The 18,264-nt window shown below is 46.9% G+C and overlaps 1 protein-coding gene across 3 annotated transcripts in view; it reads right to left on the bottom strand.

Moving 5' to 3' along the window:
• The window catches only part of PRKCE (protein kinase C epsilon), a 485,512-nt gene that overhangs the window by 293,571 nt on the left and 173,677 nt on the right, over positions 1-18,264 (bottom strand). For all 3 annotated transcript variants that reach the window (XM_077915271.1, XM_077915273.1, XM_077915272.1), the window contains exon 2: positions 9,851-9,914. In XM_077915271.1, coding sequence (XP_077771397.1) covers positions 9,851-9,914 — 64 coding nt within the window. The remainder of the gene's footprint in view (positions 1-9,850; positions 9,915-18,264) is intronic.

Genomic DNA, 18,264 nt, shown 5'->3' with positions numbered 1-18,264 from the left:
GATTCACAGTCTTAAACTCCTTAAGCCTGACTTTTCTCATATGTAAAGTAGGGCTTATAAAACCTGCCTGACAGATCCATTTAGGTTTAAATAAAATGATATCTATATGGAGACTTGGCTTAAAATTTTGTACTCTCCCACTTGCCCCCCTTTGGGTAGCTGGCTGTGTGTAAATTCTTGGTTTTGACTCAAATACAGAGGAGGAGGGGCCTTTATCACTCATACTCTCCTTGTACAGAGGCCCCTGAGGCCCAAGGAGAGCCCGTGACTTCTTGCTGACATGCCCTAGCCTGGGAGTGCCTAGAGGGCAGGGCCTTGGTCTTCCTCATCTTTGACTTTTAGGGCCTTGGTCTTCCTCATCTTTGATTTTGTAACTCGCAGCATGGCACACAGCCCACAACAGGCTCTTGGTATATGTTTGTTTGATCAATTGGTAAAACAAGTAATTAACTAAATATGCAGCAGGAACTCGCATGCAGGTGGCTATGAAAGCCTAGTTGCGGTAACACCTAGACGCACCTGGAAGGGAACTTAACTTCCCCTGAGTTCACCCTTCCTGACAATTTCAGAAGAGTTCCCACCTGGCTAATCATAGAGGCCATGGGTTCCTGTTGCAGAGAACATCTCTGCTTGAACTGAACACGATCATTATTTTCAATGTCAGGAAACAAGCAGACTTGAGGGCTTGGAGAGTGGGAATAACCCATTGGCAGCCAGCTGGCCCTACCTGGCTGGGCAGGAGGTACCCCAGCTGGTGAAGCCATTTGGGCTGTAGACATGATCAAGCTTGGGACAAGAAGTAGCAGTAGCAGCTGACCCTAAATGCTGATGAGTGCTGTGTGGTGCTACTAGAGGTGCCACTGTGGGATCGTGCATCCAGAGGAGGGTGAATCTCTCAGCAGCAGCAGGGCTGAGCACCCAGTGGCAAGGGGCTCCATGGAGTGAATGTCTGCACACATCACTCACTTGTTACCTACTCTGAGGGAGTCCAGGTACCTGGCCCACCTGTTTCACCATGTTGGGGCACTCAGTCCTTAATGATAGGCACAATTTGGGGGACTCCATACATTTCAGCATTTCCCATTACTAATCAGAGCATGTCTGTGGAGCAATGTAGGGCATTATTCTTAGTGTCTCTGTCCTAAACGTGTTATTCTGTGGATATGATGGGTCAGTCCTCTCTGCAGGGTCTTCTGGAGCCTGTCATAGCCTCTGGAAATGGGCAAGTCACTGTCTCTGTGTGTATGGTTATGGTCAATTTCTACCCAATTGTTTTTTCCCAACTTCTAAGTAATTGTTTTAATAGCTAACACACATAAATGAGAAAGAAAAATAAGATTATAGGCATTGACAGGAAAGCTTCCCTCCTTTCTAAATTCACCTTTCCCTTCCCCAGAGACCTTACAGAGACAGCCTACACACACACAAGCACACCCACCAGAATGTAAGGCCCATAAGGCTTTGTATTGTTTATAGTGTTCACCTCTGTGCCCCGGCACTGAAAAGAGGAACTGGCATAGACGCCCAATAGCTATATGTTGAATGAATGAATGTATAATAATGTATAATAATGATGCCAATGTATTTCCACAAAGTTCAAATTTAGGTAAATCAAGTCTCTGTCCACCTTTATTTTATCTTCTAATTATATGCATCTTTGGTGGACAGTGGCTGTTTCTTCCACCAAGGAAAACGTGCCTTTCAGGTTTGCCATGATGAGCTGATGAGACTCTGTGGACATGTTGGTGGTTGTCATTTATTGACTGCTTACTCCAGGGAGGGCCCTCCAGCTGAAGGGAGTCTCCTCAGTGGTCTCACTGCACCCTGTTTTACCAATAGCTACTCAACAGCGAGGACACATTTTGTGTCTACTGGTCTCTTGCCTGCCTCCTTCTGCAGGAGTTACAGATACTTGAGAGCAAGGGCCAACTTCATTAGCTCTACTCCTAGGACTTACTACATCGTAGATAAACAAATGCATGATGTTTCCAAGCAATGAAGGAAACAGAGGATGGAAGGGAGACAGAATCGGTGGTTCCGAGGCATCAATTCTCATCTGTGAGTATGTGGACAAATGAACAGACCTTCACAGGCCTCCACAGCTCACACCAAAGGTTTCTAAAACAAAGAAGGAAGATAAAAGCCCCCGTGTTAACAGCTCCAATAAGATGGTGAATTCAGCACTTGGCTGTGAAAATGTGAATGTTTCAACAAAGCTAGGTAATAAGGAAAATCAATAAAACTGTCAGCAGTGGCCAATTTCAACTGGATAAAAGAATAAAGTAGTTGATCCTGAAAGACAACTCTCTAAATTAGGTTAGATGAATGGAAATACCCTTTTGTTTTAAGCCAAATCACGAGGACATCAACAACAGTAAATGATTAAATTATAGGCCACTTTGACCCAGTATGATTTGAGCTGCAAACATGAATTTCCCAAGACAATCTTCTTTATAGGACACAGAAATGATACATAGCAAGACAACAGAGACGGAATTAGAGGCCATGCCAGGAAACACGGGGCTCACTTCTTGACTAAGGATCTATTATAAACCCACCCCTTCTATAAGCTGCTTTCTTCAACATGACTGTTCCTTCTTCAATGACTTCATTAGTAAAATAGGCACAAAAGTCAATAGGAAATCCACATCTATGCTCCATAATGGCACAGGGGAAGGAGGCTTTGGTAGTGATACTAAAGAGCTCTGCTCTTTAAACACTCAGGATTCAATTCTGTTTTTCATCTGCTAATGGTTGGCATTTGGTGTTGTTAACCGTGGATGACTCATTTCAGAGGAACTGCTGTGCATCTAGAGCCTTTTGGAAGGAAGTAAGGATTTCTTGGCTTATTTCTCATCAAGCATTTTAGTACTGTCTCTTTGGGACATTATAAGCCCCTTGACGGGGATTTGGAATTCACTGCCTTCGCCCCTTGGTCCACCGCTGACTCCCCCTGTCTCATCTGGTACATATGGTCACTTCTAGGAACAGGCACTTAGTCTATCAGGACAGAAGATAGAGCCAAAAACCTGGAGACTGAGGGGCCCGCTCCCTGGGCCTGAGTTTCAGTGGCAAGTAGTTATGCTGGGGAGTGGGGTATACATTGTAAGATCAATGTTTTTGAACATCTGTATTTTATTTTCACTCTTATCGAGCACTGAGGCTGCCTCTGTACTCCACACACTACTAGAGAATCACCACGTCCATGCATGTCTGGGGAGTCTGTGGGGTGAGCCAGACCAGATCTCATTGCCTACAGCACCTCATAGGAGGGAGACCCTTCAGCATCTTGGAGCTGGTGTCTGGTCTTTGAAATCTGATGTTTGGAAAAGTGAGTGTTCTTTAGCTTCTCAAGCAAGGTTTCTTATTAGAGACTGGGTAAAATTTGCAAAGAAAGAGCAGAGTGTCACAGCTTGCTATGGGGACACAGCCAGATAGGCGGGCGAGGAGGAGGCTGCTGGAGGTGGGGGTGTGCTTACCATGGGACTCCATGGGACAGGACAGGAAAGACACAAAGGGATGCCTGAACCTTGACCTTCCGATCAACTAAGCGCCATGCTTGTAAAATGCGCTCTACTCAACATCCCAGACTTGACCAAACCTGACCTAGAAACAGTCCTTCTCCTTGGGGGCTCAAGGTGGCTGAGAGGCCTTGACTGTGAAGGCACATCCAGAAAGAACCGCCTCCAACCTTCAAACACAGTTAAATCATTGAAGGTATTTCATTTTCTTGTTTGCAGAGCATGAAAGTTTCTGTCTACACTATTGGTAACTGTCTTTGTTTGGAAGCTCTTAGAAGCCACAGTTTGCATCTATATAATTAATGGTGCCTTTCTAGCCTTAGCCAAAAATAAGAGCTTCAGAACTGTCTGAAGTGATGACATGATCCCCCACTGCTCAGAATGGCCTCCCCACTTCCTCCCTGTCAAGCCAGGCTACCTATCTTTTCCTTCTCAACCTAAGCCCTGCCTCTTCCCTAAGGTCGTCCTGGGTTATTCCAGCCCCCATCTGTTCCCATTTGTAGAACTCCTGGTAACACCCTAATAAGCACTCAATGTGATACTGCCTTGCACTTTTCTCTAGTGCTTTTGTCCTACAAGTGAGTCTCGGACTCCTAATCGAACTGTACACCTAAAGGCAAGGCCACCTCTCATTTTCTGGTTGCCTCCCCACCTCCCATTCCCCAAACCCAGCACGGCACCAAGCAGGGCACATTTGTTAAAGTTCATTGGTGACTACTGTTCCCTTAAATAAATGGTTCTTTTTAACTATCTAGTAACCAAAGGCATTGGATTGAATAAGGTGGAATTCTTGGAAATTGGAGCTTCAGTGGGACACTGGGATCTGAGAGAGAGAAAACAACCACTGGCTGAGGCAGTTTCCAGAAGCTCTCCCCTTTTATTTCAATACAGAGGGCAGCATCCAAATGCTTGCCATGGACACAGGCAAGAAAAGTTACTAACCTGCTGGGATTTGAATCCAGCTCTAGTTGCAGAGCAAGACTTAGTTAGGGACCCACCATACAGAGAGCCTGAGAAGGAGCTGATAGCTCCTGACCTAGGACCAAGGGAATTCTCATTTCTAAGAGAGAAGAAAAGAAATCTGCTTGTTTATGAAAGGGACTCTCTGGGTCACTTTTGGATTCAAAGCTAAGAACTCTAGCTCCACATCACTGTTAAAAAAAAAAGAAAAGAAAAAAAAAGAAAGAAAGAAAAGAAAAGCTGTCTGAAGAAAAGAACTAAAATAAACAAAGAGGTAAGGAGGTTTTGGCCATGTTGCCAAAGTCACTATTGAGACTATGATTTAGAGCAGGGCACTGGACTGTAGCCTGGAGGTCTAGACCCAACAGGGTCCTGTAATCAACCTTTTTGGCTTTGGGCACATCAATTGCCCTCTCAATGTGGGGGTAATACTGGCAGGCACTTGGTCTACACGTTACCATTTCAGAACAAAGACAAGTAGGTTTGATGGTGTCTGTCTGCCTGCCTGTGCAACTTGAAAAAGAGTCCAGAAAGGAGCTACAAAGATGAGTTAAATTTCTAAACTACTCCTTCAGAAAGGATTAGGGATTTGAATGGTTTACCCTGAAGAGGAGAGATTTAGTAACTGTTTTCAAATATATGAAGGGCTTTTAGCCGAGGGCCAGTGAGAGCGTGGGGCTCACATGGTCTCAGTCTGCACTGAGCAGAGAGGGCACACCCAGGCTCCCACAAACAGAAGTTTCTGACATTAAGGGCCACAGGATACGAACAAGATAGAGAATATCCTTCTAGGAAACAGTTCACTGGGGGAAGAGTGGGGAATAAAGAGAAAGAGAGAAAATGGGGCAAAACTATGATGAGATCTCAACTCTGCAGAAAGCAATCTCATAGCCCCAGCTAGATATAGATATTATTCTATAAATTGCCTCTTTGTCACTTCTGATCTTATAGCTTTAAAATATGCCCCAGAGTCAGAAACCTGCCCTCAAACTGCTTCCCTGAATACCTTGCCTGTTGTTCCTTCGTGGGCAGTGGGTCAGAGCTTTGCCCACCTCCCTGCCCTCGGGTCTCCAAGGCCTTAGGATATTTACTGAGCATCTCCTATGTTCGAGGGCACTGTTCTCATAGCAATCTGACCACAGTCTCTACCATGATGCAGTTAAGCCCCTTTGCCAGTGAGAAATCTGAAGCTTCAAACTAGCAAGTACTAGAATGAGGATTTAAGGCCAGGACTGAGGGACTCCTGGAACTGTCCTCTTCCCACCCTATCTGCTGGGGGATGCCAGGGAGGAGAATGAATGGTGTGGTGGCTGCAGAAAGGGAGAGGGGAGGATCCTGCTCCCTGCTCTTTATCTTGTGCTTCTGCAATTACTCCGAAATCTGATTTAATCAATTATTTTTTAAAAGATTTTATTTATTATTTATTCATGATAGACACAGAGAGAGAGAGGCAGAGACACAGGCAGAGGGAGAAGCAGGCTCCATGCCGGGAGCCTGACGCGGAACTCCAGGATCGCGCCCTGGGCCAAAGGCAGGCGCTAAACCACTGAGACACCCAGGGATCCCCTGATTTAACCAATTATTTGTGATATACGTTGCAAAAAATCTTTTAAATTATTGTGTATCTTCTGCATTTTATAGGAGAAACAGTTTGGCAACCCAAACACAGCCGTGAGATCCACTACTAGTTCTTTCTGTTGTTGTTTCGACTGAAAAACTCTCTTGGGTGAACACTAGATCTGGATGGAAGGAAGGAAAAGAAGAGCTTAGAAATCCCCGGGTCAGGAACACTTGGATGGCTCAGCGGTTGAGCAGCTGCCTTCGGCTCAGGGTGTGATCCCCGGGGTCCCGGGATCGAGTCCCTCATCAGGCTCCCCCACAGGGAGCCTGCTTCTCCCTCTGCCTATGTCTCTGCCTCTCTGTGTGTGTGTCTCTTATGAATGAATAAAAAAATCTTTTTTTTTTCTTTTCTTTTTTTCGCCCGGAGGTCTCAGTCGGCTCTCAGCATCCACTCCAATGAATGAATAAAAAAATCTTAAAAAAGAAAATCCTCAGGTCAGACCCTGGCGGCAGCTCCTCTGGGAGCCTGCAAGTAATGGTGCGTTGTCATATCATTATAAAGAATAGAAATAATGTACATCTTGCGTCACAACAAAGGAAGAAATGCTAACTAATGTGCACAGCAGGAAACAATAGTTTACACACTTGAGAATTACATTGCTGTTAATGCGTCTGTCACCTGGGCTAATTACGCTCTGACTTAAGTATCTGGTGAGCCTCTAGTGCCATGTTTACCAGGAAGCCATGTGGTTATTACTTATGATAAAAGCAAATGCTAAGAGGCACCCAACACTGGAAGATCACACATGAGTACTCTGGGAAGGTTTGCTATTTGGGATAATGTAGGTAAGGTGCCTGGTGTGGTACCTGTCAAAAAGAGCCCTTTTCTTTCAACCCCTTCTACCTGCTGCAGACATTAGCCAGCCTTCAGCCATGAGCTGATAGCTATTCAAATGAGACCAGAGATCAAAATTGCATGACCAGAAATGGCCTTAGCTGTCATTGAGCCTGACCCCTTACATCTGGGGTTAGGTTGCCTGGTTTAGCTAAGGCACACACCAGTCAAATCCCATTATGGTGAGCTGCACAGGACATGCAAGCAGTGGAATTTTATTAGACAGCTAGAAATCACATTAGCTCTAGCTCTAGCAGACAGAAACGTCCAGGCGTTCTACAGTGTGTTAGCAAGAAAAAGAAGCCTTTGGCACGTCCTGGAATGGGATCCTCACCCCACACCTCTCTCTGGGCTTTTTGTTGCTTGCATATGTTGTAAAGCGTGTGCAATTTCTATTACCATATTTTTTTTTCAATTGATGGGGCTGCGGCATTTAGTCAGGTGAGCTGCAGGATGCTTGACGGCAGAGTAATAGAATAAATAAATAGAATAAATCAGCCCTGCCTCATTCCAACTCTCTTTGTACCCTTTTGCAGAATCCAGAGTTGGGTAATTTCCACCAAAGAAAGGGACTTAGATAAGAATCTATGAACGTCCACAGTCTAACTGGGACAGCCGGGTTTTGCACTGGATCCTTCGTGCACAGTCTAGGTAACAAATGTGGCTATTCATCCTCTGCTCCTCTCCTCACCCTCCCAACCCTTCCAAAAACCTCTGGATGAGGAGCCCTCCAAGTCTGAACAGCAGGACCAGCCAAATGGATGTAGAGAACACAAACAGAATGCAACAAGATCAGCTCCTACAAAAAGAGATTGCTCGAAGTCTTTTACACCATCCAGAGAAAGAATCCCAAATCCAGGAACAGTGAGAGAAAAAGGGCAGAAAAAGTTTTCCTTTTCGTCAGAGCAACACATGCTAGCACTTTACAGAGTCTGGCGTGTGTCAGCATTTCTGAAGTAAACTCTATTTTCTTTAGATGAAAGAGATAAAAAAAATACACTAAGAATTCAGCCCAATGAAAATTGCCTTGGCCATTCACATGCAATAAGCCGTAGAAACAAGGAGAAAAAAAATCAATTGCTTCTGATTTATTTATTCATTCATTCCAGCATATCCTTTCTCTCTAATGTAAAAAAGGATGTCCTCTGTAATTTCAAAAGTTGCTAATCTTTTCAAAGAAAAAAAAAAAAAACAGTCCAAGCCTCCTATTGGTTGTCCAGCATCTTGGCACAGGAAATGCACATTTAATTAACTATCCTTTTGCATATAATGTATGTAATTTATGTAAGGATAAAGGGGGATTGATTTTGCTCATTGAATGTTTCACCAATATCTACAATCAGGAGGCCACTGTAATACTTTTAAACCTGGTGAATTTGGGATCCCATGCTATGTTAAAAGCAGTGCAAAGTTTCACCTTAATGGTTGCTTTATTTCTTAATCTGGGTAGTCGGTACACTGGTGCTCATTTTATTACTCTTTAAGGCCCTTTGACACATCTTAAATACTTCATACTAAATATTGCTAAATCCCTGAATCTTCTACAACAGATTCTATTCTGGGCTGCTCAGAGCTGAGGGTAGAGAAGGAAAGCTGGAAACACCAAAATGTAATCGCAACAAAGAGAAGAAAATGTACGAGACTAATTCTGGAAGGATGTTTAAAGTTTTAAACCTAGGCCAAATAATTGAGATCTATTCAAAGAAGACTGAATTCTATTATAAGCCCCATAGATGCACAATTATTGAATTATTCTGAACACCTGTTGAAAATGGGTGATAAATTAGCCAAATGAAAATCATCAGGCACCCAGTCAGCACACTGCCTGACCCACTCCTTTCAATTTGTGGACATAATCTCTCCTCCCATTACTGAAACTTACATAAGCTAGAGTTTCACCCCTGACGCAGTGGACACCATGTGGTGTTGTGACTCTGTGTTTGTGATCTCCAGCATTCTCAAGAGGTGCTGTAAAAGGCCCCAGTCTTCCCAACCAGGAACAAAGGGAGCTGTCCTTCCCTAAAGACTGCCACAGCCCCTACGTCCCATTTTTTCTCATTGCCAAGAGGAACCAGCCTTGGTCTTCCCATCTTTCTGCCATGACATTAAAGCCAACTGTTCTGTCCTCCTGCGCACAGAGAGAGGGGAGGAAAGATGGTCCCCACTAAATCTCAGTCCTGACTCCTCGCCTCCTGAGAGCCCGCATCTGCCACTATCTCCCTGTTCTGTGCAGACCAGGCTTCCTTCCCAGAATTCCCTTCCCCTCTGACTGCTCAGTCCTCACCACCTGGCAAGCCTTTAAAGGTAGTAAGTGGGCCAAGACAGGATTGAGAGAAGAGGATGTAAGAAGAAAGAAGGAAAATCCGACCATCAGAGAACAGTTATACCCTGTCTCATCAGCCAGTGGGGAGCAGACATTCCCTCACCCCATTATCTCTCCCCAGAAGCAGTGCTTTTGCCTGAGTGGGGAACTGTAAAAAGAAGTAACACTTCTATAAAAGCTCTAAAAAAAAATAAGATTCTGAAATTTGACACCTTATTTGTTTCATTTCTGAATACCGTTAGACCAACTGGTTTGACTTCCTTCCCGCCGCACTCACACGCACCCCACGCGAGCCTCCCGGGAGAGGCTGCCGCTCCGCTGAAGCCCACCGTGTGCACCGGCGTGCAAGAACGCCTGCTCTATTGGCCTCGCCCGGTAAGGCAAAAATCCTCCCTCTGCTCCACCAAAGTTAACAGATGGCTGGTCCTTTTTGGTACACAGGCGTAAGCATCTTCAAAATAACCTTTTCCTTTCAAGTGTGCCAATTAATTAAATGTCACGGCAAGATGTTCCAGCCCAAGAGGGAAGAGAGACACCAAAAGACAAAGGGTCAATGGAAGAGAGCAATGAGGAGAGGTCACATTGTCCTACCTTCACCCGACGACCCCGATAGATCAATGATCACATACACTCTTCCTTCTGGCTCCAGATCAATCTGCAATTAAGAAAATGACAGTGGCTCTGTTAGTGCATGGTGGGGGCAACCCAAGAGTCCCATGAGTTTTCCACCCCAAACTGCTATAACCTAGAGTCACAGCTCCGTCCAATCCATCAACCTGTGTAGTATGTCAGGTGCCAGGGGAATCAGGAATGCAAGGGAAAGGGCATTTATGGAATGTCTAGTATGTTCTGGATGTAGCACTACGAGGTCTGAGACCGACCCAATAGGTACTGTCATCCCAGTAGTTCTCAACTGCAAGGAAAACCTGGCACAGGGGAGCACCTGCACATGGGGAACCTTTCTGGGACACAAAAAATATCTAGAGGAGTTCTTGATCGTCATGACTGGAAACGGAGGGCTGCCACTGGCATCTCATGGGTGGAAGCTAGGGATTCTGTTAAGCATCCTACAGTGGAGACAGGATGGTCCCCACAATGAAGAATTATCCAGCCCTGGGATGCCAACAGTGTCAACGCTGAGAAGCCCTGGGTTTTGCCATTTTACAGAAAAGGAAGCTGAGTTCAAAATTGGGGGGTAAGTGGCAATGCTGAGATTCAATGATAAGACTGTCTAAAGAAACCCATGTTCCTTAGACTACACAAATTGCTCACAGGGGAGGAAAGAAAAGCATAAGATGCTATTCACACTCTGAAGGTGTTTACAGTCTCGCTGGGGAGTTGAAAAACAGAGAACAATGCTGGACCCAACTTCATGATGAGTGGCAGAGGATCGCTGATAAAGTACCTGGTGAGTCTGAAATCCCTAGAAGGGCAAATCTGGGAAGACTTCACGAAGACAAGAGAGGGGAGTCATTTAAGGTGGAAGACCCAGCATAAGCAAAGGCTGGGAATGTGTGCAGTGCTCATGGGACACTGAGGGGTGCCTGTGCTCAGGTGGTGTGTCGGCACATGTTTTGCAAACCCCAGATCATACGGGGGCTGTAAAGAGTGAGCCAACACCACCAAATTCTTATCATCAACCTTCTCCACCCACCCTCACTTGCTCCCAGCTCACCTCCAAGTCCAACTAGCTGCTTCTATACAGAACCAGGCTGATCAGAAAAGCCAGAACGGCTGGGCCTCATAAAGTTGACGTCTCTGCAGGGTCTGAACTATCCCTACAGCAACTGTGTTGTCCACGAGAGAGTAGTAACTCTGGAAACCCTGGATCACCAAGTACCCTCGGTGGCCTATCCTCGCCTCCACAATTCCATCTGTCTATGCAGAGCTTTAATTAGCTTCTACGTGCCAGGCTGGTCTCCCCAGCAAGCTGTGAGTTTCTTGAGGTCAGGAACCATACCCCTCCTTATCCTTCTCATTGTCCCAGCGGAGCACAGGCACACACATTCAGCCAGCACCACTTAGGAAGGGTCAGTCTGGTGAACACGTCCTTCTCACTCAAGCTTGAGGTCAATTATCACCTCCTCTCTGAAGCCTTCCCAAGTATTCCCAGTCAGAATTAATTATCCCTTCATTTGTGCTCCTTACGGTCCTCATGTATATCTGAACCATGGCTCCTCATAAACTATAATACATTGTCCATGTGTATCTCCTCTGCTAGGCAGAGATGATGAGAATTATATTTGTAAACCCAGAGCTCACCTCACTGTCCATTAGTCAGGAGACACCCAATAAACCTTCGTGGAGGGGAAAAGACTTTATGTTCAGAACTATGAGAGCTGGGACACCTGGGAGGCTCAGTGGTTGAGCATCTGCCTTGGGCTCAGGGTGTGATCCCAGGGTGCTGGGATCGAGTCCCACATCAGGCTCCCCACAGGGAGCCTGCCTCTCCCTCTGCCTACATCTCTGCCTTTATGTATCTCTCATGAATAAATAAATAAATAAATACAATCTTAAAAAAAAAAAAAAAGAGCTCTGAAAGCCTATTCTGGGGTCATTTGCTCCTCCAAGGCCCCATCTCCAGCAAGGCAGGCAGGCCTGTGATCTGTACTAACATGACATGCAAATGAGGTGGGAGGGGGATTGCCACATTCTAGCTCTAAGAAAAAAAAAAAAAAACTCACTTGGGACTGATTTTCTCCAGGTGCCTCCCCCAGCATCTCATGACACTCACCGTCCAGGTTCCCCAGGACAGTCACGAGACCCACTGTATTTCCACGCCCAATCTTTTTAGTGGTTGAGAGTGTTTAAGATTTCTCTCAAAATTTTAGTTCCCTGATGACACTGCAGGTACTCTGCCGGGGCAGGGAGTGAGGGAATGCAGAGTTCTCTTTTTGGTTGGGGGAGAAGAGGGGCAGAGGGGAGAGAGAGAGAGGGAGAATCTCAAGCAGGCCCCACACCCAGCACGGAGCCCAATACCGCTCGACCTCACCCTGAGGTCATGACCTGAGCGGAAATCAAGAGTCGGACCCTTGCCCCCCTGAGCCACCCAGGCGCCTCTGCAGAGTGCTCTCAGGTTCCCCCCCACAGGGCCACTGACCTGACTTGGGAACCTTGGAGCTTGGGACCCAGATGGGAACCCAATAACAAACTGGTGATGTCATGAGATGACTCTCCCCATCCTTCTGCCCCCAAGGATCTGTGATTTTACGTTTCTGTCTAAAGAGAATGTTCTCCGGCACCCTCACCGCTAGGAATCCCCACCCCCTCCCACGGCCACAGGCATAACCCAGCCCCTGCACTAAATTACAAACAGGAAAACCAACAGTCAGCTCTACTGAACAGAGCCAAACCCAAATCCTGTCCCTGCCACAAATATCAGGGGTCCTCTTGTCCGAGAGCATGGAATTTAAATAATGTATGCCTTTTAGAGATTAGATCATCTCTATTAAACCCTGCCGGCTAAATGAAACAATTTCTCATAACCTCCAACTCAGAGATTTCCCACGACTGCGGGCTTCATTGGCAAAGCACAATGCTATCTGTGCAAAGCAGGGAGGGAGAGAGCAGAGAATGAGATGGGCTGGGAGGCCTGTTTGAAGGCAAGCAGCCTGCCTCTCTTTGCAAAAGGGGAGTGAGTATTGTGGCCGGGGCTGGGGCGGGGGGGGGGACAGGTCATTGACGATAAAATGTATTAGGATATTAACGTTCAAGATAGCAATCAGAATCCATTTTAGCACTCACTGCTGCCTCAATGCCGATGAACTGGATTTCCAAACAGAAAAATAGAAATTAAGCTTTTAAACATGCCAAAAGCAACAAAGAGCTTTGCAGCCTGGGCAGATGGCCACAGAGTGCTGGCGGAGCCCCAGCCGGCCCAGTGAGGAGGCGCTGAGCACCCGTGTAGGGCGGCAGGACTTCAAGGCAGATGACTGGAGGGTTATCAGGTACAAAACGTGGTGCAGTGTGGTGCAACTTTGTGGTCCAATTAATTTAATCACAAATTCGGCTCACAATTACCTGGCCCAGATAATGAAGCGGCGTAGGTGCCCAGCCCTGCACAACCCCTGCGAGAGCTCTCAGTTGCCATCACCACCAGGCAGCTGGCACTACATAAAAGCAGGCCTCCTCCCTCCTCCCAGCCATTCCCAGGGTGGGTTCTAAGCTCTTTCTCATGCACTCAGGGTTCCTCCGAATTATCCCTGATGCGAACCTATTTATCAAATCTCCTTAAAACTCATACCTTTACTTGATGAGTCTTCACAGCCACTATCTCTATTATCTCTGACTATGTTTTCTTTACACCTCTAGTGCCTTTGGCTCCCCCTCCAGCTGAGGCCAGGAGCAAGGCAGTAAAACAGTGAGGAAGACAAACACAGCCATTGGAGTCAGATCAGCACTGAATCTCAGCTCAGGCAATTATTTTTTTTTACCTTCCCTGAGTCGCGGCCTCAAGCCTCATCATCTGTGAAATGGGTTGTTGTAAACATTCCATGAGACCCCCTCGCAAAGCACTTGGCACTCAGGAGGTCCTCGGTACGTGGTGGTGATTGATGTGTGAACCTACTGGCTCTGTGGCCTGAAGCAAGCGACCACCGTCTCTGAGCCTCAGAATGCTTCTCCGTGAAATGGAGCTAATAACAGGCCCTGTGACATTTGGGCTCTCCTGATGTTAACTGACATCATCTATGTCAAGCGCTCAGCGTGGTGCCTGGCACAAAAGCCTCAGTAACTGCTGGTGCTATTGTTTTTAAAAAGCCAAGTCTTCAAATGTGCAACTCAGTCCAATGTCCCTTCCACTCTGTCAAGCTTTTCCCCAACAAAAAAGGCATTTTCTGGCCCAAAGTTGATATTATTCCACATTATTCCAAGACGTCTGATGACTTTGCAGAGTTAGGAATATTGGATAAAGCACTGTGGTGAGGGTTTCATGCCCAGCCCTTGGAAGCCCAGGGGCAAAGCAGACTATAGCCCTGGTCATCAGAGGGTCATGAGGGAAGGAGATGGGGAGGGTGGCCCCACAGTGTTCAAGTGCCTGCTGTGCCTCAGATGCTGTGCCTGGTGCTTTGTCTGCATTATCTTATTTAATCTACCATTAGGCCAGCAATACTCCCTACTTTTTGGTTGGAAAAACTGGAGCTCTGAGAGTTTTAAGCCGAATTCCCACTGAAGGTTCCCTGGAGCATACAGGACAGGTGAGTGTGCGGAAGCTCTGGTTGTCAAGCCTTGACCAGCTCCAGAAGCCTTCTGTGACAATCCAGAGCCAGGCCTCTCCTTCCTGTAGGCCTCGCGCTCTCTGTATGCTCATGCTCCGTCTCAGAGCATGAGCATGCTCAGGCAGAGCAATGCCTCAGCACCTTCCCTGCTCCCCAGCTCCCAGAGTTCAATGGGGGAAGGAGCCCAATCCATAGAAACCCCCATGAAAAAGCCATCTCTGAAAGGCACAAAAGTATCACAGGTACTTCTCTGGGTGGTGCCTGACTTCACAAACACTTTGCACGCAGCATTTCACGTACTCAACTTCACAACTCCTCAACTCAACAACTTTGATCACAAGTATGATGAGCACCACTGTATGTGTCAGAAAGCTGGGCTTACGGAAGGTAAGTGGCCAGTATAGCACGGCCAGGGGGGCACGGGGGTGCCGCTCACCGGGGAGCCCTGCAAAATGGGTGCCCTAGAGCTGGACAGCCTGAAGTCCTCATCTCCTGCCTCTCGGTCCACCAGACCCCCCCCCCCACACACACACACACCTCACCCGTCGTCTGGGAAGTCCTCCCGACGCCCCGGCACTGGGCAGCCCACGGAGCCAGTGCCACTGTGCACATCCCTGGGACCCACCCGTGTCCTCACGCCCATGTTGTGGGGGTGATCTAGTCCAAGGCAGAGGCGGTAAGAAACTCACAGTCGAGCTTCCTCCTAACCACAGGCTCGACTTCCACCAGGGACCTCTAGGTGAACCTTTCCTTGGAACAGCCTGCAAAGGTCACACATGCCCAATTGGGGTTTCCCTTCCTTTTCCCTCTGTTGTCAGGCACCCGGGGGCTTGAAAGGAGCTAAGAGGTAGGGAGTGGATCAGAAGATGAATCCAGAAAGGATGAGAAGGGGGAAGAGAGGCTGATACTGCCCAGGTTGCTCCAATTAAGCCCTAGATAATAGGCTGTTTCTTTTCTACCTGGAGGAGGGGGGACAGGAAGAGGGAGGGGGGAGAGGAGGAGAGAAGGGGTAGAGGGTGGGGGAACCTTCAAGAGATTAACACAGGGCACCTGGGGGGCTCAGTGGTTGAGCGGCTGGCTACCTTCAGCTCAGGGTGTGACCCTGGAGACCCGGGATCGAGTCCCACATCGGGCTCCCTGCATGGAGCCTGCTTCTCCCTCTGCCTGTGTCTCTGCCTCTCTCTCTGTGTCTCTCATGAATAAATAAATAAAATCTTAAAAAAGAGAGAGAGAAACACCACAGTTCCTTCCCAAAGCAGGTGTCCCGCACACCCCCTTTTTGCTGGCCATTGTCCCCTGGAGGAACCACAGTCACACCGCAGTCCCCTGAGGCGCCCGGCATGGGAGAGGCATGTCACACCGAGCAGGGGACCTTCCCACACCAGGCGTCCTCCTCGCTCCTGCCTTGGGAAACCCGCGACAACGAGGCACTGTGCTGGCCAGGTCTCGGGCAGCTGCTGGGGGCGGACTCCGAAGCTGGCAGCCACGAAAGACCTCATCTGAGGAGGAGTTTGCTACTGACCCTATTGGTAGAGCGCAGGGCTTGAAACCCAGGGCGCCCATGTGGTGAAGCATTTCAAGGCATCCAGAAGGGAGCACTTACTTGCATAAAATAAGGGGAGACGAAGATTGCTTCCTTCTCAAACACTCTCCCTGGCCGTGCAGACACCCCGCAGGCCCTAGCGTACATCCCTGCAGGGCAGCGTCCGGCCTGACCAATACGTCCTGTACACGGTGGCTCAATGGATGAATGGCCTGACTTGAAAGTGAGTCTGCACAACTGAATTATGGAGATGATTCGCCTGGGAAGCCAGCAACCTGCACACAAATGCTCCTACCAGCTTCATTCATAACCACTAAGGGTTGGGAACAACCCACATGCCCGACAATAGGTAAAGGAAAAAGCAAACCATGCTGCATGCCTCTGATGGAATTTCGCTTGGCCATAAAGGATGAGCTACTGATCTATGCAACAAAATGGATGCTATGAGAAAGAAGCCAAACATAAAAGCGCGTGTAATGTGTGATTCCACTTCTGTGATGTTCTAGAACAGGCAAAACCAATCTAGAGTGACAAAAGGCATATTCGTGATCTCCTGGAGATGAAGGTGGGAAGTGAATGCAAAGGAGCGCAGAGGACCCTTTTGGGCATGGGGGAGGTTTCCTGTATCTTGACTGGGGCGGTGGTTACATGAACACGCACATTTGTCAAACTGCATCAAGCCAAACATTTAAAATGAATGCACTTTATTGTCTGTAAATTATACCTCAATGAAGTAGTTTTTTTAAAAGGGAAAAAAGAAGCCATCATTTCATTTCACAGAAGGATTCCTCTACAAGTTTCCTTTAATAACAAATCATCTTCCCACCCTCAGGGCATTTAAAATTTCATATTCCAGTTTTAAAAATAAAAGGGTTCATTCAGAGTTTTTCGAGTACATCTGTCACACAACATAATGTACACCTACCTGTGTAGGCACACACATTCACACATCCACCCACGTGTGCAAAACACACTCACAGGCACAGCCACCTTCTTCTGTCTTCTGTGATCAAAATACAATAATAGCAAGAAAAACACATCCAAAATGTAGATTTAAGAGCCTGCTAACTTAATTTAAGTCTGTCTGTGTGTGCGTGTATGTCAAGACAATTAGACCAAATGCTCTAGAAGAACTTTTAATGACCTTGAGGACCTTGAGGACCTAAATATCCATGGAGAAGGAACTGCTTAATAAAATATGGTACATCGTGTGGTAGATCACTAGGCAAGCCCTAAAAAAAGAATGGAAAGATTGAAATGTACTGACTGATATGAAGTGATCTCTGGGATATATTAAAGGGCGGGGGGAAGCAAGGTGCGATGTGTTTATGATTCAAGGTTACTGTGTGAATAAACCCCCCCACACCCACACTCCTACCCACACTCTCACATTTGTTCCACACAGATTATCTCCAGAAGAAGTCTTAATCAACAGAAAACAGGGGTTGCCCCAACAGATGGAAACTACAGGACTGGGGGACCAGAAATCAGGAAGAGGCTTATTCTTCACGTAAGCTCTTTAAACCCTTTGGTTTTTTTAAAATCATGTTCTTGGGTTAACTCGTTACAAAACTTAAGTCAGTATCTTTTTCTCTAGCTATTTCTAACCTCCAATCCCCCAGAGAGCAGCTTGCTTCAGTTGCCAGCTTCATCTTAAATAAAACGCCCCTTGAAACTGGCTAACATTGCTTTCCCATCCTCTGTGACCAGGTCATGGGGACCAACCAAGCAGCAGCCATCATTTCCATGTGGAAGTCCTGTTGACTGGTTGACTGGACTGGAGGCCTATGTTATAGATTCTAGCCCTCCAAGGCCACAAATCGAGTAAACTCAAGTTAGTACCTTCTTCCTCTTTTTAATTTAATCTAATTTATTTGAGAGATATAGAGAACACGAGTAGGGTGGCAGGGGGTGGGGCAGAGGGAGAGAGAGGGAGTAGCAGACTCCTCACTGGTCAAGGAGCCTGACTCAGGGCTTGATTCCAGGACCCTGAGACCATGACCTGAGCTGAAGGCAGACTCTTAACTGATTAAGCCACCCAGATGCCCCTTGCTTCCTCTTTTCAACAGGCTCAGAAATAGACCCAGAGAGCTGGCTCCCTCTGAAGACAGAGGTGGCTTAAAACAAATAAATCTATGTGTACACAAACACTCTCTTGCATGAGAAAATATCCAGAGGTGCCAAATCTAACATCAAGAGTGTGGAATGGCTTACACAGCTTCATCTGGGAACAGTATAGATTTTCT

This window comes from Canis aureus, chromosome 11, assembly GCF_053574225.1.
Source record: "Canis aureus isolate CA01 chromosome 11, VMU_Caureus_v.1.0, whole genome shotgun sequence".
NCBI classification, from domain to species: Eukaryota; Metazoa; Chordata; class Mammalia; order Carnivora; family Canidae; genus Canis; species Canis aureus.
The sequence above is the reverse complement of the archived record's forward strand: the minus strand, read 5'-3'. Positions and strand labels throughout refer to the sequence as shown.